We start from the raw sequence: 20,335 nt of genomic DNA on the forward strand, positions 1-20,335 counted from the left end.
CTGACAGCAACAATCGTATCTGCCCCAACATGTGACATTTGGACAACCTCGTCGCTATCCTTGTTGTCGTAAATAACAACTGCCGTAGCGTTATGATTGCGAGCATTTATGATCTTATCCTTAAAATTACACACTCCCCTTTTAATGAGGGCAATCCATGGCTTTCTGTCCACCGCGACGTTAAATACGTTACAACCATTAACATTATTTCCCATCAAAGTATACAGCCATCCCTTCTCGTTGCGTTTCGGACTGTTACTACCAAATTTTCCCTTTCCATCAAACGGCTTTATCTTACATTTCTCACCGAGTCTGCCACAAAATGTTATATTCAATACTGCTTCTGTGTATTTCTCAGTTTTCTGTTCGTCATCGTAGAAACTGCAGTTGACAAAATTCACGACACAAACGAACAATAACAGCGCTGAAATGATGTTGATACGCTCTGTGAAGCTGCTCGCGATGGCCATTGTTATTTCAAAGTAGACTAAAAGTTACAGGATCCTTTAAGATAAGCCGTAGAGAAGAGAATGTACCAGGTTTCGAAGGATTTTTAAAGATTTTTCAGTGTAAATAGCAACTCAATTCTTCCGCCATGTTCACTGCTCGTGTAAAACCTCAGTAAAAGCAGAAGTAGTCACGTGATCATTGATTGGCACACCTGGTGTCGATATTCCATTCCTTTCTACGTCATCGTTCCGCTTTGAATTGAAGGAAGCATCGCGTCAAGATATTGTTCCAGTCTCGATCAGGAAATCAGAGCTATATCCGAAAGTGAAAATGCACACTCTTGAAAACTTGTGTAAGCAACAGCGGAAGCATTACTTGTTGGTGAGAAGAGGAAAGAATATTCGCCCCCGTTGACGAAATTCTTTTCTCCAAAACCCGATTTGCTGGGCCCCACGATCAAAATAATTATGTAACATGAGGCACCATAATGATATGACGTTTATTTGTTATAGTGAACATAATTTCTCAATTTATCACACCTGTGCCCTTCATTTTGCCGCTCAGTGATGAACGTCGTAATAAAATTCGCGGAAAGACTCACTATAAAAGATGGCCAAAGAGTCGCTAAAATAAAACTCGCTAAATAATTGGAAAAATGTGACGCATTTCATGCATGTCACTTTTGAGCCGGTTTCGGGCTAAACAGTTTAAATTTCTAGGATGATGATGAGAAAATCTAAAAATATCAAGTTTCAAAATTCTTAGAATAATGAATGCTGAGTAAATTTCTCCTGATATCGTGCGGACATTGGACTTCGTCATCTCCGGGTAACACCCCCCTCCCCGCCCCCACCCAGTGTCGGTTTGTCACAATACTTCTCATTTCCGTGTACTTCTGGAATATCAGGAAAGAGACTTTGACCTTAGATTTAATCGTAAACGTATAGGGGCTTTTTAAACTCTTGTTTTGCATGCTGACAATGCGATGAAGACGCCTTACAACATATATATATATAAGAAAACTCATTATGCCCTCTGTTTAAAAAAGTCGTCAATGATGTTTATCTTAGGAGCGTTCTTTGTGTCCTGCTTATGCTCTGTCCCAGTTCTTTCGTGAGTTCCACGTTCTGTCTCTCCCAATTTTAATATGTGCCTCTCATTCTTGCTCCATGCTCCCTCGCGGCTATAGGCCTTTTTCCTCTGCTTTCAATCAATGTTAAGTTCCACAAGAAAAAGGAACTGACACAATCTAAGACTACCTTGAGAGGCGTGCTACAGGCAACGTTTGCCCTCCGTCAATTGCTCATCATCAAAACAGCCTATCGTAAACATAGGCATGCGTAGCATGTAAGAGTTATTTTTTGGGCTGGGCGAGTTAAGATGGAATACTTTGAGTAACTTTCAAACGGACGAAAATATCGCATTACTTCACCTTAAAAGAAAGAAAAAAACAAATTTATCTGAATTCACACAGACATTTTGTGGTCTATTGTCTGAAAACTTCTAAGGAAAAATAAAATGTATCAGTGCCTCACGTACTGTTGTTTCCCTCACAGCTATTGTTTGGTCTCGTTACACAACGCCGTATATTCCCCGGAGCGAGAGCACGTTGCATGATGAAACCAAATAACGGTTGCGAAAGAGACTACGCTTACTTCCGTTCCTCTAACAGAGAGGAAATCAAAATTATTTGCTGTAGTTATTTACTTTAAAAGTATAATTCCACGTAATTTTACTACGAAAAGCAAACTGAAACTCTGTTCTATCTCCAATAGATCCTAATCAAAGATACATTGAACAAGAGAAAAAAATAATATTTCAAAGAGAGATCCTTGATTGGTTATTGCCTATCTGGACTTTGCCCTCTTTGTGTGAAATACATGATAAAATGCAGGTTGTTTACAAGGAATTAAGACGCGATTTAATTAAGTTTAAGGTAGCTAAAAGCGAATTTTATTTGTGGAAAAAAAGTCAAGACGCGGGAGAATTGCGTGGAAAATTTACCATCAGAGGCATTTAGTTTCGAGTGAATTTTTTCAGCGGGGTCGGACAATGCGATTAGAACACGTGATCAAGTACAGGTTGTTTACATGGAAATGACACGTGATGGACCGAAGTAATGGGCTCCTGGCGAAGTCTAATTTGGAAAGGAGCAAAAAGGAGCGGAAAAACACGTTTCAACTGAAAAATGATACAAAAAGGTTAAAAGCGAGCCCTTCACATCCCGATAAATCTCGACCTTAGTTGAAGATGCTCTCTTGAAGGCCACAAACCATTACACTTATCAAAATTGGCCCAAAATTTATGGTTTATGTCATTCTTTGTTCCTTGATATCCTTTCAAGAAAGCTGTGATATGATTGGTGCGAGATACATACCCTAGACGCTGTGATTGGATATCAAAATGCTGCGGTATGTTTGGTGCGAGATATATACCCTGATGCGAAAATCTGAATGGTGCGAGATAATACCCAAATGGGGCGATCTCATTGGTGCGAGCAACACACCACTCTTAATGCTAACATAGTTTTTTTTTTTTTAAGAGAAAAAGTAACTCAAAAAAAATTGTGAATTACTTTGATCATGCACATAAGAAATAATTGAATTTTAAAAAATCGAACGAACGAACAAGCACTGTCTTAGAATGTCACGACTTTATGATCGCGAACAAGTGACCTAGTTCACAAATCTGAAATGTAGCCAATGGGACGTACCCTTGTGACAGTAAAACGATGCAAACAACTTTCATCACGTTATTTCAAGAGCACAATTAAAACATTGCAAAAAATGTACTTATCTAAATTTGAAACTAAACCTTGAGATAAAGTCAAACAGAACTAAACTGTTTGATTTCTAGAGATCATGTAACACATGGAACGTGGCTAATATACGAAAACCACTCTGTAGAAGGGTAGCGACTTCGTTCGCAAAGAAGTTGGCAACAACGAAGAAAATTCATCGCGTATCAGAAAAGCACCAAGACATAACCCAGACTGGACAGGTCCAACCGATTTTTAACGCTTCCGTCCATTTACGGAGGTCTAAGTCCGATTAAGGACACCCCTGTCTGGTTACCTACACTTACGTCTGTTATGAATTTAACTTGAGCTTGATGGTGATTGCACATTAAAGATTGTACTACTTAATTGAGTGGCATTAACTATCAGTTTTCGCCACGTAATGTTACCTAACTGGACCATGTGTAATCGTTTCTTCAAGCAATGTGAGGCTGTGTGTGTATTTCACGACTGATAGCCTGTGTACTGCTGCCTCCTACCCTCCAAAAGAAATCAGAAGGGAGTCCTTCCCGACTTTTTTTAAGGGTCGCAGGCGGCTATAAACAGGCTAACGATAAAAGATTAGTTCACTTTAAAGACGTCGTTCTTTTTAAAAACACAACAACAAGCATTCAGCAACACACTTGGAAAGAGGTAACAGTATTTTTATTCATTTCCTTTGGCAAAACATTCATTCCACAGGTGCAACAGTTGTCTTTTCAGATACATAGATACCATCCAAGAACATACGGATATCTTTGTTCTTCACCAGAGTGGACTGGTGGATAAGAGCAGCTGAAAGAGAGAGGAAACAAAACTCTGAGAAAGGGTTTAGATTGCCTGGTAATTTTACAAGAAAGTAAAAAAAAAAAGGACAAAGAACGTACTTGTATGTTCCCAGAATGGTTTTCACCAGCAATGAAATCAGAATAAAAAAGATGCTTTTCTTCCTCCTCAAGTCAAAAGCATGGTGGGCTCTCAAAATCAAGAGTCTCAACATTTCCATGTCATTTTTCTTAGTTCTGCTTACAATTCTTTTGCTTATAATCAAGTGAACCCTACATTTGGTTTTATCAACTGAGTTGATAATGTAAACTAAAGCTCAAAACATCAGCTTCAGAAACACTACACAGTGGCTGATTTACATTATCAACTCTGTTAATATGACCAAATTATCTTGTAATATCCTCCCCCCCTGCCACCCACCAACCAATTGGAGAAAAACACCAAAAGGTGTTACACTAGACACCACTTTCAGTGAATTGTTTTTTTGAGAAAGACACACTATTTCTGCAATTCATCTCTTCAACCACAAACAAAACTGGGTTCTACCATTCAAAAATACATGCTACCATTATGCACCAATCTTACCAGAGTTGGAAACCAGCTCAATGTCATTCCCTTCCAAGATGATCTCATCCTTCACAGAGGAATTCACACATGTGACACCAGGTCTCATTCTCACACGTCTTATGTACTTCTCACCAAGGAAGTTACGCACCTCCACTAAGGTGTTATTCTCAGAGACAGTGATGTTAATTGGGAAATGAGCATACACTGCCTTCATCTTATACTTGTAGCCCTGAAGAATTTGAAATGACATTATTAATTCATAATAACAACATTTTAAATATATAAAGTGATTTTTGTCTCTGGAGAATAAAATAAAGTTGAAGTTTGATATATCAACCTCTTTAGTAAAAATAAAAAAAACCTAAGCTATAAAATAAACAGTCTTGTTTACCCCTGCCTCCAACACTTAGTTCCAAAGTCAGAGTTTGGAAAAACTACAATCTAAGAACCCCTTCATAAAAGCTCTATTGAATATATTCCATTTGTAAAAAAGTAAATAAGATTAACAGGTATTGAGTAGGGATAGAAATCTGCTACCCTTTTGTTAAGTCAACAATGAGAGAATTCTTATACTTAATTCAAAATGCACCCCAAATAGTTTCAAATGATATTAAAAATTGTTTGATATCAAAGTACTTTTCTTAATTCAGATATTCCTCTCCCATTAAGTTCTAGTTCTACCTCATAATGTTCAGATTTTTAAACAAAATTTACTCAGAATAATTTTTTCCCGAATAGAAAACACATATACCCCCTAACACTGACTTGAAAATTCAATAACAACTTGATTAACACAGCAAAAGATGTTTTTTCATCTTGTCAAGAGCATGAGATAAAGAAAAAACTGAGTCCCCAAGAGGAATTAAACCCAAAACCTTTGCATTCAATGCTCCCATTCTCTACTTCTGAGGCCATTACAAAGTTCATACAAGAAGTTCCAAAAATTTTTTAATAATAATAATAATAATAATTTATAACTTAAATAGCGCAAAATACATGTGGATATGATCTAATGTGCTATACAATAAGACTAAGCAAAATAAAATATCAGGGTTTGAGCCAGGCCGTGCCATTGTGCCAATCCCGCACTGCAATTGAAATTGTCCCTTAAAAAAACGGTTAAGGGGACAATTTGTCCCCTTCAAAATTTAGGGAAAAAAATCGAAAGGAAGCACACACGAAGAGTTTTATCTCGGTACAGAAATTGCAAGCTAAAACAGAACGTGGAAAGTATATTTTCTTGCACGTTTAAAGTTCATTCTAAAGTCACGTTTCAGTCACACTTTACTGAACACGTATGTCTCATGCTCAACCAAGCATGGTGAACGCACGTGGCAATCTTTACTACGCTTTTCACAAACATGCACACTCAAAAGTTCAAAAGCCGCCTTCACAATTACATTTTTCGTTGCCCTCAATCATAATTACGATCACAAGCAACGAACCTTGAAACACAGAAACACACGAAACTGATTGAAATCCACCAATGACAAATCGCAAACCATGACCTTTTGAACCTGTGAAAGTAAACTTTTGTTTCCTAAGAGTTCTGTTAAGATGATTGATGGCAGCGACAAAAGCCAATCGTCCGTTGGCTTTTGAACTTCAAAATTCGCATGTTTGTAAAAAGCGCAGTAACATGTCACATCGAAAACGTGTTAGAACATTAGAAAGCTTTTTCACTTGGAATCGAAGCCAGAGTGAATCAGAGAAAAATGATACAGAAGAAGAACAGTGTATTAATCAGGAAGAAACAAATGAGGATCGAAGGAAACCAAAAATATCATGAACTTTCCTGAAAACTTGGTTGCGAGATCACACATGGTTGCGCTATGAAAAAGAGGTGACGTTCTGCTATTTTTGTCGGAAATCTAAGAAGACAAACCACTTTGCAACGGCAGAAGGGTGTACAAATTTTAGAACCTCAACTCTGCAGCAACTCTTTTCTACAGCCCTTGATGTTTGGGCTAGAACCAACTGAAGAATTAGTACATTTACGTTTACCAGTGATTAAGAAAGGAATTGAAGTTTACAAGGCGATGCCTTGCATAGTCATTGATCCTCTGTCTAAATATGATGAGAAAAAGAAATTTGACATCAATAACATAACTTTTTTTTTTTGTATCACTTTTCTTGTATTACAAGTCTTACAAGGATCAAGTAAAAAAAATGTTTTTGTCAGCTTGCCAGTATGAATGTAAAAAAAGAAAATGTCGAATAAAAATTAGTTTGTCTGTTCCCCTAAAAATGAAAATGTCCTCCAAAATTTTTGCTAAGGGGACAAATTGTCCCCCAGTGATCAAATACTAGCTCAAACCCTGAAATATGAAAACGAACTATAAAAGGCTAAGAATATACAATTTGACTAACTAAAAACAAACTATAAAAGCAAACATGAAAATGCCTGTCTAAAGAGATGTGTTTTAAGAAGTCTTTTAAAACAATTAAGATCATTTACTGCTCTTACATTTGATGGCAATCTGTTCCAAAGTTTAGGAGCAGATGCCATAAATGATCTATCACCTAAAGTTTTCTTAGTTATGGTCCTGAGTGGCAATAATTGTAGTTCAGACTGAGATCGTAACATCTTTGCCCCATGCTCGTGACAAGAGAAAAACAACATCTTTCACTGCTTCTTTACAGAGCTAAAAATTTAACATCTTTCTTATTCTATGATTAACACAATTTGAAAACACTGAATCAAATACGTAGTTCTTTAACAATGCACTGAGAATCTAAGCAACAAATTTAATCATCATCTGCTTTCTATCTACAAATCTACTCACATAGGTAACTCCCTTGATCATGTTTTCCACATGAGTACATATGGTTTTGACACAAGCCAGCTGTTTGCGTTTTGCAAACCAAACATCAACACGCAGCTTCTTTCTACTCAGCAGAGTAAGCTCCAAGTTAAGATGTCTGAAACTTCTTACCAGGCTACCACGTGGTCCTTTCACTGTCACTTCACGACCTCTCAGCTTGATCGTGACTGCACACATAAAAAAGAAAATTAAAAATTCTTGGATATCCAAAATCCTTGAATTGCCATTCAAACACCTATTTTAAGTTCTGGATAATTTGAGGTGTTTATTTGAGGTGGTACTTAATCAAAGGAGTGTACTTTTTCCACTTTCTGTTTTTGTCTTTTCCGAATCTGTTTCTTTGTTTAGTATTTAGCAAAAAATGGTTTGCATGATCATTTTTCAGATATAGGATTTGTAAATAAACAACCAGATAAAAGACATAAGTTCATTAAACTTTGTTAAACTTTTTTAAATTGAATCAGAATCTTGTCTTGTTTTAACTCACAACAAAATAGTCAAGTTAAAAAAACAGAATAAAAGAGGAAGTTACCATTTTCGGGAATGTCAACTGTAGCACTTGCCAGAATGGTCTTCATGGCTGCAAAAAACCTGAAACAAAAATACAAACAAGAACTTAACCCTTTCACTTTAAGATCTTATTATCAATACTCCTTACTGTCTGACATACAATTCTGATGATGTTAGTTTGGAGAATTTGGTATTAGATCAACTGATCCCCTTGGCAATAATTTACTTTATTCTAGAGGTTATGACTTGGTCACTCGTAGGAGTTAAAGGGTTAACAGACTTCTTCACTGTGGTTTAAAGTGGGTTCACTGATGACTCACAAACTTAAAAGATTTGCTGAGAAAAAGGGCCATTTTTATTAGTTCACATTTGATCACTATTAGTTTGGAGCGAATCAATGAAGCCAACGTGTATGAAATCAACTGTCACGTTCAATAAGATTTAGAGCTGCATGTAATACTAACAGTTGTGGATCTGGGAAATACTTTGCGAGTTTAGCGCTAAAAAGAATATTCTTTAGATGACAGATCAGCTGAAAAAATGTACTTTCGATCGCATATGAAGATGGCAAAATCTGATGTAGATTCTTTTCCTTCACCAGAGTATTTCAAATATATTTTATCTAGGCAGATATATTTCAGTGGAATAAACAATGAACGGTCTCGCAATGTAGACGTGATTTCTGTAAACACATAACATGCGAGTCAACCTTACTAGTTAGCGAGACGATTGTACGTTACCAAGCCTTTAATCGTAGTAAAGAATCCATTGAAACCATAAGTAAATTTATTTAGTTTAAAATAATTTGAAAAACAGCTGTGGATGATGAAAGGATGGGGTAAATATAACCGGATTCTAAGCAACATTATTACCTTTGCTAAAGATGGAGGAAAGAGAAAGACCTGGAGTTTGTAACTGTGCTTAGTAGCCAGGCCCTCTGACAATTTCTTCCCTTCCAGGGCAAGGTAGGGAGGAGCTCGGCAATCAAACGAAGTAGTGACTCTTTGATTGGAATATAGAGAAAATATACGATATAGTAGTTTAGAAAAAACTCAGAAAGAAATTTTTTCATACAGATGAATATTTTTTTTTTACGGGAATAGTTTTCATAAAAAAACATAACCAGAAACACCCCTCCCCTAGTTGAGTTAGTAAGTTACCAGTCCCTCAACAGGGCAACGATATTTCAACTGGTTGAAAGTTAGGTTATCGGCGGTCAAAGTTAGAGGGCATTTACATTTAGTTATTTTGCGGAGAATGCATCAAGATGATGGGGCGAGAAGTTCCATCAAGATGTTCGCTAATATATTTATTTCGTTTATCGGCGCTGGAATTTTGGGAATGCCTCACGCTTTTAAAGAGGTAGGAATTTGAGAGATTCTACGCGACGCTTGCTCTCGAACTTGGCCAGTGCCACGAACGCATATATTTGCACGGAGAATGAAAGATGCTGTGTGTATTTTATGATCGATGTTTCTTTCCTCCTGATAGGCGGGAGTTATCGAAGGAAGCGCGATCATGGCATTGATTGGTACTCTAAGGTAGGATTTTTTTCCAACTGATGATATTTTTCTCCAAACGCTAGAAATTTCGTTGTCAAATTTGGTACATAACTTTTCAGCCATTTGTTGTAGATTAGACAGCTTTTTGAAATGGTTAGAGTGAATTTTTGACAAGGACTGTCTGTAACCATAGCGATTAATTATATTGTTAAATGTTACTATTCTCCCACAGTCACCCATTATAACAGCTCATAAACATAACTAGGGCTTCACCTTGAACCTCTTTTTGACTTCTCTGTCCATCTTTTATCGCCTTCCTTACTTTCTGACATGACTTTCTAGGTCTACCTAAAACTACCCTTGTTTGATCAACGGTTTATTTTAACAATACCCGGCAGTTAATTACTTAAAATTTAAGCCAGAGAAAGGTTAAGAATTTATTTACAAATAACTGAAAACCCTCGAGGATCTTTATATATATGTAGGACCTGTATTACATTGAGATGGTCCAAATATTTATCAATACAGCGAGATAAATTGTATTAAGTAAATATGAATTTTTAGTACTGGCCTAATGAGCCACTGACAGAAATATTGTTCAATGCCATTTGTCACTTATTTTATATGTGAGTGGGTGAAAAAAAAAAAAAATTGAAAGTACATGTATTGCTTAAGCCCAGTTCAGACATCGTGCTTCTGCCATGCTGAACTTAATTCAGGAATTAGGTGCTACAATACATGGCAGAAGTATGGTGTCTGAATCAAACTTTTGAATTAAATTCAGCAAGCAATTTGGTCAGACAAGCTTTGCAGTGGTATATGACTCTGGCACAGCAGTGATTCAGATGTCATACCCCTGCTGTGCCAAACAAAATTCATTAATTATAGCAATATATCTCAGTGGAATTATGCTACCATGGGGGAATCACAGGAACAATTCTCCTTTGTGCAGAGGGTGTTTCAGTAAAAGCTGTGTTTTGCATGACATTCCCAATATCTGAATCAGGGTTGTGCATCTGCTGTGCTATAGTTGAACCTAATTGCAATCAAGTTCAACACCACAGAAGCACAACATCTGAACTAGGCCTTAGAGCAGGTGTCTTCAACTCAAAGTATACTCTTTCCATGTGAAGATATTGCTGCAATAATATTTCATTGAAAATGTAATTTTAGACAAGTTTGGAGGTGCCAATCACTCTGAAGTTATATCTCGAGTTGTAGGGTTTTTGTTGACGTTGACGCAAGTTTTTCATACTGTTATTTTCTATTTTCCACCTTTCCAGAGTAATTCTTCCCTTTAATTCAACACATGAGCTCTATTGTAATAGCTTTACCCTTGATTGATAAGTTTTACTTATTGAATGAGTGGGAGGGCTGCAAGGGAAAATATTTGGCTTAAGGTTATGACTTAAAGACCAAGTGCAAGGAATGTCCGTGAGTCATGAACAAGAGTGGGGGCTGACAGACAAGTCATTATGTTATAATGATAAATGGCTATATTTTTTCTCTCTTTTGTAGTCATTCATGCTGTTGCTCACTGAAAATTCATATTTTGCTTCTTTCAGTGTAAAAGCAATGCTATTGATTATTGACTGCAAGAAAAAGTTAACATGGAAGAAAAGGGATCATGTTAAGGGAGCTGTAATTTCAGTGGATGGAAAGGTTGCTTCAGAGGAGAAGGAATTATTAAAGGCAGCTGAAAGTGGAGAAGTAACAGACAAAGTAATGGAAGATGGGGTGGATGATCTCCTAGTTAGTATTGATTAAAATCATGGCTTTTGTTACTTTGATGCCAACCCACTCCATGGCATCAGTCTCTCAGATGGTGTGTTGTTGCTTGTGGGAAGTATGGAGATCTGGTACTGAGTGTGCCTGTATCTGGAAGGGGAGGTCTGGGTTTAAGCTCCGGCAAGGTCATTGTGGGGGGAAGTTGAACAAGACATTTTACTCTTTCCAGTACTTCCTTGAACCTTGAATGCATGTGGTACCAGAAAACTGTCAAGGAACTATAATCATCAGGGGTTTACTACTTGGCAGCAGATTCAGAGGAGGAGGTTTCAGGTGGCAGGACTTCACCCCCATCAGACCTTTGGGTTCCTTCATTTCTTGCCTGACATAAAAAATTCTTAGAGAAAGATGTTTTTTGTTTTGTCGCTATCATGGGACAAAGACACGTCCCATGCTTACGAAAAAACAAAAACATCTTTCTTTATTTCTTTACCAAGCTCAAAATTTACCATCTCTCCTATTCTATTTATGTGGGTTTTATTGTGAAAAAAGAAAATGCATTTTCTGTATCAAAGTTTTGCACCTCCTTCCTACCAAAAACTCCTGGATCTGCCCCTGCTTCTGATAGACTAGTACCCTATCTTTGAAGGTTGGCAATACTCCTGGTGGCTTTATGGTTTAAAATGGGATTGATACCTTGTCGGGGATGAATAGGCTAGAGGAATCCTAAGATTTGGCTATGCTATAACTTGATCTTGCTGGTGGGTTTAGGGGAAGTAAGCAACTTTATACCATCTGAGAGTCAGATCTTCACTTTGCATTCCAATCCATGTGTATAATAATCTGTATTTATTTGATATTGATTGTAACAATCTTGACCATGACAATGAATCCTAACCTTTGAAAGTAACAAAAGTCCAGCTAATGATACTGATTACAGTTGACAATTAACTGTTGAAGTTATACAGCTTTTCCTTAAATTCATAATAGACTTTATTCTTTAAAGGCAGAATATCTGTGCTAATGTTAATATTGATCTTAAACAAATATTATCAAACTCTGAAAACCATTAACACCTGAGATTTTTTGGAAGTATCAAATGAATGTGTTTTAACCAATCACACAGGAGATCAGAACAGTTATCAATTCTTTTGTACCTTAAACTGGCATGCGGGACTAAGACATAATTTCTCCTTACAATATTAATACAATATCAAGCCAATAAGTGATGAGAATGAAGAAAATATCAATTAGGCGATGAGTAGTTGATTCAACATCAAATTCTCAGAACTAACATCATAAGAATTGTATTGCAGACAGTAAGGAGAATTACTAATGAGATTGTGGGAGTGAAAGGGTTAAGGGCTTTTTTTGTCATACAGTAATGAAACCGATTTAACCACTGAACAATCGCAAACTCATTTCAAACTCTAACACACTTAATATACCTAATAACTGATTATTAAATAATACATACCAAAATTGTGGCATGTTATAGGACAGAGGCATTGTAATCTGCCCTTGTCAAGGTTGTTTGGGAAATGGGAACATATAGAATTACATTTGAGGAGGAAGAGGAAAAGGAATGATGAGCTTAACAATGTTACTCAAGTTATTGTGTATGAGAGGATAGGTCTGTTGAAAGTAAAAACATGGAATACTATTTTAGTTGCAGAGTGCAGCCCATGAGATTGATTATGGAGATCTTGGTGAGTGACTCTGACTAGCACTTTGTTTGACCTCACTAAAGAGGACATATTTGTAGAAGGACTTTTGCAAAAACTTCAAGGGCTTCTATAATTAACAGAATTCACTGTCAGCACCCTATGAAATGTATAGAGAACAGTATGGAGGATATGCATACTCACTGGTGTTAGGGTGTCAAGAGTTAAACATCAGTGTAGAATGCATTTAAGTTCTTTGCTGAGTTGTTCCCATTTATTCAGTGTGACTCTTTGTCCTTCCTTGGCTCTCTGTTTGTTTGTTTGTTGTTGCTGTTGTTTTTTTTGTTTGTTTGTTTGTTTGTTTTTACATGTGTATAGGCAGCTGCTTGATACCAAACTAACACAACTCTGTTTTTGTTTCTTCAGGTTTTCATGCATTGGGAAATTCTGGCAGAGCCTTAGTTGATATAAGCATAGTTATTTCTCAGATAGGTAATTTTATGATTTTACAGAACAAATTGATTTGTATTTAGAACTTTTAAAACATTAAAGTTTAAGCCATTGTTATTTTACTTAATTAGTTTTTCCCATGATGGTTGGGTCACTAAACCCTCTGACACCTAAGAGTGACCAGCATCTAATTTCTCCTAACAATATTACTCTTGAATCACACATTAAGGTTAAGAGAATAAAGGAAATGATTAACAAGTAAACAAGCTTTTGATTGTGAAACAAATTCTCCTTGTCAGCACCTTGAGAAATGTATAGAGAACAGTATGGAGAATATGCATACTGATGTTAGGGTGTAAAGGGCCAAGTGTTGATGGCAAATGTGCTGGAAAGCCACCAAGTACTGAATGATAACTGTTTGTCTCAACAGGGTTTTCTTGTGCATATTTAATCTTTATCTCTGATACTCTTAACAACATGTTGCCAGTTCTCAGCAGGTGAGTTGTCAGTTTTTCATTTCTTTCTTATTTTTCTCGAGACTGTCAGTGTTGATGAAATAATCAACTTTTTGCTTGTGATTTTCATCTAACAATTGAAATTAAAATTTTGCTGCTTGAGCTCAGGGTATTGGATGTTTGTTGTCACCAGAGTAATGGATTTACCAAAAAAATTGTTTTATTTTTCTGAAGGTGTACACTGTAAATCATTTAACACAAAAATAGATTTCAATAACAAAGGAAACTATTGGATTACGTGGACCAGATACTAAGCAACTGTGGTTGTTCAGTGAAATGTGGTTTAATAATTAGTGCCATCAAGTTGATGAATAAAGCACTTTATTTTCTATCAAAGTACAGTGACATGCAGACACAATTGATTGCTATGGCACCTTGATCTAACCCAAAAAATTGTAACGGCTTTAAATAAATGACCAGATAAATGAGTATAAAATGTGGCAAAGTAACAGTTAGGATGCTGGATTCTGTATGTATAGGAAATCGTATGAACGCGAGTGCATTTCGTGATTTATGGGCACGAGTGATGTTTTGAAAGTTCTCAAAATTGCACGAGCCGTAGGCGAGTACAATTTGAGAACTTTTAAAACACCACGAGTGACCATAAATCACGAAATGCACGAGCAGGTTCATACGATTTTTTATTTATTATATTCTCGACAAAATTACTCCATCGCGCTACTCTGCACGTTGAGTTGTTCGTGCTCGTATTCTTCCATTTTTGGGTTTACTTTTCGTTGAGTCGCCCATGTTTGCCAGACATTTAACCAGGTCTGTGTAGCTTTCAACGTGTTTTTGTTTTTCGCATTTTCTTTAAGTTGCTCAACGATGTTTTGGTTTGACAAAGCAAACCGGCTGTCAGCCATTTTTTTATAATTTGGTGTTCAAATTTGGCGCTTCCCCGGTGTTTCCATGGCAACTTCTCCGTATTGCACTCTATAACCTCTATTGCACTCTATAACCTATTTATGCATTCATCATTGACCAATCAGAAACGCGATATTTTGTTGAGTATATAATAAAAAGGTTTATTGGATCAATATCAGTATCTGGGCAACTGCCCACCTACCCCTCCCCTAACCTAACATTCACCTTGACTTGTTATCAATTGACTGTTGTTGGGTTAGGGGAGGGGTAGGTGGGCAGTTGCCCAGATACTGATATTGATCCGGTTTATTTTTTAGGGTCTGAGGGGGGTAAATATTTGAAACTTATGAATAATTTTTAATTAATAATTGTTTTTGTCTTTGTTTGTTTGTGTTTCAGACACCAGTATTTAATGACTCTACTACCTCCACTTGCAGTTTTGGTAAACTTCAGACATTTAAAGAAGTTAGCTATATTCAGGTGTGTCTTGTTAATCTAAATATCTAGTCATCATTAACAAGTGAGATAGATTTTATTGTCCTTTTTTTGTTACTTGTTATTGGTAATAAATGGATGTTTGTATTAAGTATCTATTATTTGTAAGTTATGTTAAGCTGTTAAAATTTTTTGTTTCTTGTGCAGTCTTTTTGCAGATTTTGCCAATGTTTTTGCCTACTGTGTAGTCTTTTGGTTTGATTTTGCACACTTTGAGAAAGTAAAGTAAGTATTAAGCCTTTAATCTTTAATAGTGATAAGCATCAAATTTCTTCCAGTGGTATCTCCCCTAAATCAAACAGTAAGGTCATGAGAAATTAAGGAAATGATCATTAACTCAAGACACTTTTGATTGTTTAACAAATTCTCCTTCTAAGTAGCATAGGAAATGTGTAGAAAACAGTATGGGGAACTTGTATACTGATGTTATGGTGTAAAGGGTTAACCTCATAAAAAGTTTTTTGTACTTTCAGAAGACTTGCAAAACTTATATTTTTTTTTGTTTAAGGGGAAGGCTGCTTGCTAAGATTCTACTAAGAGGTTTTGCTAATAAATGAAACCCTCAATTGTACAACTTCCATTTTTTCATTTATGAAGTGCAATGTTGTTACATTTTTAGGATTCACCCACAAATTGCTAGGATAAGTGGCCTACCATTTTTCTTAGGAGTGGCAATATATTGTTATGAGGTAAGCATTATTGTGATGGTGATACAGACATTCCCAACAAGAAACTTTGGGTAACAATAATAATCTGGTGATTGTTGTTTGTAGGGGGCAGGATTAATATTGTCATTGGAAGCATCCTGTGCAAGAGATTCACGAGATAAATTTAGATCGTAAGTCTTAAATTATAATTAAAATTGAGTTAAAAAAGGCCTTTTGTTTGTTTTCATTTTATTTTGTTTTGTAATTTGATTATGAAGGTTGATATTTTGTTTCATGTTTTTCTCTCCAGAGTATTTAAGCTTACATTGTTTCTAGTTACAACACTGTATATTGCATTTGGTGCCTGTGGTTACCTGGTAAGCATCTTTCCATTTTTGTGTTTTAAATATTTATCACCATTTAGTAACAACAGCTTTTAATCTAAAACAGAAAATTTATATTTTTTTACTGGTTAATAAATACTGTACCAAGTTTTATGATGACCAACAAAGGAGCGCTTGATAGTTAAACAAACTCTCCTCGTCAACCTCTAGAGAAATGTACTAAGAAATGTATGGAGAATATGCATACTGATGTTAGGGTGTAAATGGTTAATTTGAAAATTAAAAACTCTTTTTATCCAATCCCTGGTGAGTGAGTGACCATCTAAAAGTGGCAATGGACCCAGTGTATTAGAACAGGAGACTTAGTTCCTGAGTGTGTTTCTTGAAATCACTGGCACCTCTGAACTAACTGAGGTTTTCCTTTCTTTTCAGTCTTTTGGAGAAAACACACAGCAAATGATCACTCTAAATTTACCTCTTGGTAAGAAAAAGAGCTGCAAATTGCATTAATAATTACCACTTCAAAGTCATGCTATTTTGAAAAATTTCTGGAGTACCGCACTGGCTGCAATGAAACCAGTGCAGCCAGTCCAGTCAGATCTCATCTCACGTTTCCTTGTAAATTTTGCAGATGAGATCAATCAGTTTATTATTAACCCTTTAACTGTTAAGAGTTACTGGCATCTAATTTCTCCTTACAATATCACCCCTGAATCAAACATTAAGGTTGTGAGAATAAGGGAAATGATCACCAACAGAAGAACTCTTGACTGTTAAACAAATTCTCCTTTTAAATAACCTTAAAAAAATGTATTGAGAACAGTATGGAGAATATGCATACTGATATTAGGGTGTGAAGGGTTAAAAACTAGAACAATTTTGTTGGTTATGCATTAAATGCGCTTAAAGTTCATCTTGACTGTAGACATGTGTTGTCTTATTGTTTGCTCTTGGCTTTAGAGTAAATATCTTCAAACTAGATGGTTTATCTGTTTTGGATTCTTTTTAATGAGCTTTGTTGCTTTCTTTCTAGGTCCATTTCCTGCTGTAGTTCAACTTTGTCTTTGTTTCTCATTATTTTTTACTTACCCAAGTAAGTGTGTACTTTGTTTTATTTTAATTAATATTATTTTCCTTTTTTGCATTTTATTAAAATCTTAAGGAGTTTACATCAAGTTTTTAACTTGTATGCGGTTGATTTGCAGTTATGATGTTCCCTGTAGTGCTATTATTAGAGAAGAAACTTCTTCCAGATGGAGGGAAAAGCAGCTACTACCAAGGAGTAAATATTATATTTGGTTCTGTTGATTTGCTGAGATTTTACACAGCATTCAATTCCCAATATTTTGATTTAGCTAGATTCTCAGTTCTGGAGGAGATTATTTGAATGTATTAGAAAAGTGAAATTTAGGCTGTTTAGAGCTACATGAAAAACATCATCCTTGATTTCAATTTTTGGTCAAAAAAAATTAAAAAGCAAAATAATCAAAAAAGCTTTTTTGATGAGGTCTTCCTTTTTTTTTCTCCTTCACAGGTGTTGTTTGGTGGTTAAGAGTCATATAAGTTACTAGATTCTAAGATTTTGTTGTGTGTTTTATTCTCTGCAGACTGTTTTACGAGCCTGTGTTGTAGTACTTTCCGGCATTGTTGTGCTTGTGATTCCAAACTTCTCCACACTCATGGCATTCTTTGGATCTAGCTGTTGTACTCTGTTAGGATTTGTTTTACCTGGAATATTTCATCTACGAATTTTTGAAGGGTAAGTTTATTAAGAAATATCATTTGCCAAACTTTGGTTGGCACAGATTGTGATTACAGCCTTCAGCTGCAGGTTTACTTAGTTTTTAAGATAAGGGTCATCAAGCCTAGTTTGGATGTATTATGTGTTGTTTAAAAATAGTGTTGAAGAAAAATGTCTTTTTTGTGTGAGTCTTCAAAAGCTATGCCCATGTAAGAATCAAATGGGACGTGGAGGCTCTGCTCTCAAAAATTGGGGATGTGTAGGTCTTCAAAGCTTTCACTAAAGCAAAAATGCCAGATGCCAAAAGAAAAAATAGTTAGCCACCTAGGGGATTTGAACTTGGCAAGAGAATACTCCTGTATTTATTAAACCTTTTTAAAAACTCCTTAGATCTAATTCTGTCTCACCCCTCTAACTGTTTTGGTTTTCCTTTTAAATTACTTCCAAGAATTTGCTGTTAGATCAATATAACAACTTTACCTGATAAGTTTCATTATTCTCATTACCTGTCTGCTGGATAATGTATGGATGTTGTAGGGAGAAGTTACATGTTCATCACTTCTGGGAGTTAAGGGGTCAATTTGTTTATTTGTGTGTTTATTTCACTTTGTCAATAGCTGCATTTACTTTCTTCTTCAGGCATCTCACCAAAGGAGAATGGTTTATTGACATATTAATCATATTTCTTGGATTAGTTGGGTAAGGGTTAATTTGATGTCACATACTCTTGAAATAAGTTATCTTCTGTTTATAGAGACTGCATCTGACAACTAATTTTCTGTGATGTTGAGTTTCAAGTCGTAAACTTCTCAATCTCAAATAATTCTACTCCACTGTGTCTAAACAGTCGCACATAGTTAATTTTCAAGCAACCCACCTCACAGTTACCATTTTTGTTGTCAGTGATAGTGGCCCTGTTCATTAACATTTTTTTGCTACATATTTCTTCTACTAATAGTTATTTATATTCCAGTGCTGTTATAGGAACAAGAGATGCTCTTTTAAGGCTGCTGTCTGGCTCCTGACTCTGTAGTGCTTTATCTGGGACATAAAACAGAGTTTTTGTTTATATGTTTTGATAACTTATTCATCAAAAGCCAAACCAACAAGAAAATAGGATGAAATAATTTTAAAAAAGAGGACCAATAGGAGTGTGAGTTAAAAATTGGATATAACAGAGTTTATTAAAGAATAATATTAAAACTTTGTAACATTTTCCTATTGCAATGAGTATATATAAATCCTAAATGAAACTCTTAGAGTCAAATTTCAGTTGTTCAGAACTGCAGTTTAATTGAGTCTCCTTGTATATAACTAACTTTAAACATAATTGTTAGTTAGAAGATGTTTATACAATTAAGAGATTATTATTTTTAGAAAAAAACTTGCAATTTTAGCTTTGATTGAAATCAACCCTTTAACTCCCAGATCTGATAGTCAATTCTTCACACCAGCTACTACATATTTCCTTTTAAATAAGTTGCAAGAATTTGGTGTTAGATCAAGACAACAACTTCTATTTGATATGTTTGAGTATTCTCATTACCTGTTTGGTGGATAATGTATTGATATTGCAGGGAGAAGATAGATGTTAATCACTTCTGGGAGTTAAAGGGTTATTATTGATTTTAAATGTGGTTTTTCTTTAAGTGTGTTAGCTAGGAGGGTGGGGTGGGAAGCTGTGTCATTCGTTTTTCAGTTGGGTGGGATACTGTATATACCCGTAATTCAAAATAACTATTACAAAACAAGTAATAGGTCATTTAAGAGATATTTCGCCCTGTACAGTTATTTTTCCAAGTAGTAAGCGGGAGTACTTGACAACACAAAGAGGGCTAAATTATATTTTTCAAATTGATAAATAAATGTAATTTAAAAAGAAGGTACAATTTTCACATGTTGTACTGACGAAGGAGTATGCGTTAAAATGTCTTGCGAAAAAACATTTTCAGGCTTTTTTTCCCTTTTTTTTCTTCTGAGGAATACTAAGAAAGCATTGCTTTCCTGTTCGGAAATCATATTTCATAAGGCAAGGGTTTATTTTTCTTAAAGAACTCATTAACAAGCTTATTAGTAGCCAAATGACTGCCTGGATATCATGGAACAAGTCGGAGCGGAGATGGGAAGAGGGGAGGGGAAGAGTAGAAGGCCGGCATCGTTTATTTACCACGCGTTATTTTGTAGAAAAGGAGGTGGTTTTTATTGTAAAGTTAATGAATTTTTGTGTACGTGAACGAATATTAAATTAAATGCAACCGTAAAATTCCGTCCGTTGTATAGAAGTTTTAGCGTTTAGGCGTAAAAGGTCGAGGGGAAGTCTGCTGTCGGGTTGAGTGGTCTACATTCCTGGGACATATCCTGGTATCCGTGGGGGTTAATGACAAGGGGTATTGCTATCCCTCTCACGCACCCCTAAATGAGAAGCTAAACCATAAGCTTCCTGTCAGCATTCTGTAAGATTTATTTTG

General features: G+C 35.8%; 3 protein-coding genes across 4 annotated transcripts in view; 1 reads left to right on the forward strand and 2 right to left on the reverse strand.

Annotated features, from left to right (window-relative positions):
* Positions 1 to 623, reverse strand: part of LOC113681285 (RING finger protein 150) — an 11,070-nt gene extending 10,447 nt beyond the window's left edge. The window contains exon 1 of the mRNA XM_027198365.2: positions 1 to 623. This exon is cut by the window's left edge and continues 235 nt beyond it. Within this exon, the coding sequence (XP_027054166.2) occupies positions 1 to 470 (470 nt within the window). The 5' untranslated portion in view covers positions 471 to 623.
* A 3,247-nt stretch (positions 624 to 3,870) lies between these two features.
* Positions 3,871 to 8,810, reverse strand: LOC113681309 (large ribosomal subunit protein uL6). The gene is made up of 4 exons (XM_089192818.1): positions 7,937 to 8,810; positions 7,366 to 7,571; positions 4,598 to 4,808; positions 3,871 to 4,021 (listed from the first exon to the last, which is right to left on the reverse strand). Exons 1-4 carry the CDS (start codon positions 7,980 to 7,982, stop codon positions 3,918 to 3,920), a joined length of 567 nt encoding a protein of 188 aa, XP_089048944.1. The 5' UTR covers positions 7,983 to 8,810; the 3' UTR covers positions 3,871 to 3,917.
* A 289-nt stretch (positions 8,811 to 9,099) lies between these two features.
* On the forward strand, positions 9,100 to 20,134 carry LOC113681290 (uncharacterized). 2 transcript variants are annotated; one of them, XM_027198371.2, is made up of 17 exons: positions 9,100 to 9,276; positions 9,406 to 9,455; positions 10,982 to 11,168; positions 12,814 to 12,853; positions 13,235 to 13,300; positions 13,689 to 13,755; positions 15,040 to 15,120; positions 15,283 to 15,360; positions 15,755 to 15,824; positions 15,909 to 15,973; positions 16,093 to 16,159; positions 16,559 to 16,607; positions 17,160 to 17,219; positions 17,332 to 17,408; positions 17,734 to 17,885; positions 18,507 to 18,566; positions 18,841 to 20,134. In XM_027198371.2, the coding sequence occupies exons 1-17, from the start codon at positions 9,172 to 9,174 to the stop codon at positions 18,890 to 18,892; spliced, it is 1,326 nt and encodes a 441-aa protein (XP_027054172.2). In that variant the 5' UTR covers positions 9,100 to 9,171; the 3' UTR covers positions 18,893 to 20,134. The 2 variants fall into 2 exon arrangements, with proteins under 2 accessions (XP_027054172.2, XP_027054174.2); XM_027198373.2 differs by having other exon boundaries at positions 10,982 to 11,138.
* Positions 20,135 to 20,335: the final 201 nt, after the last annotated feature.

This window comes from Pocillopora damicornis, chromosome 13 (assembly GCF_964200805.1).
Source record: "Pocillopora damicornis chromosome 13, jaPocDami1.2, whole genome shotgun sequence".
Lineage (NCBI taxonomy): Eukaryota > Metazoa > Cnidaria > Anthozoa > Scleractinia > Pocilloporidae > Pocillopora > Pocillopora damicornis.

Coding starts and splice junctions, on each gene's coding strand:
- LOC113681309 (XM_089192818.1), bottom strand. CDS start 7,982: ATGAAGACCATTCTGGCAAGTGCTACAGTTGACATTCCCGAAAATG. Junction 4,809..7,365: donor TGATCAAGGGAGTTACCTAT/GTGAGTAGATTT, acceptor CAAATTCTTCAG/GGCTACAAGTATAAGATGAA. Junction 4,022..4,597: donor TGAGCTGGTTTCCAACTCTG/GTAAGATTGGTG, acceptor TCTCTCTTTCAG/CTGCTCTTATCCACCAGTCC.
- LOC113681290 (XM_027198371.2), top strand. CDS start 9,172: ATGCATCAAGATGATGGGGCGAGAAGTTCCATCAAGATGTTCGCTAAT. Junction 9,277..9,405: donor TGCCTCACGCTTTTAAAGAG/GTAGGAATTTGA, acceptor TCCTCCTGATAG/GCGGGAGTTATCGAAGGAAG. Junction 17,409..17,733: donor AAAGCAGCTACTACCAAGGA/GTAAATATTATA, acceptor TATTCTCTGCAG/ACTGTTTTACGAGCCTGTGT.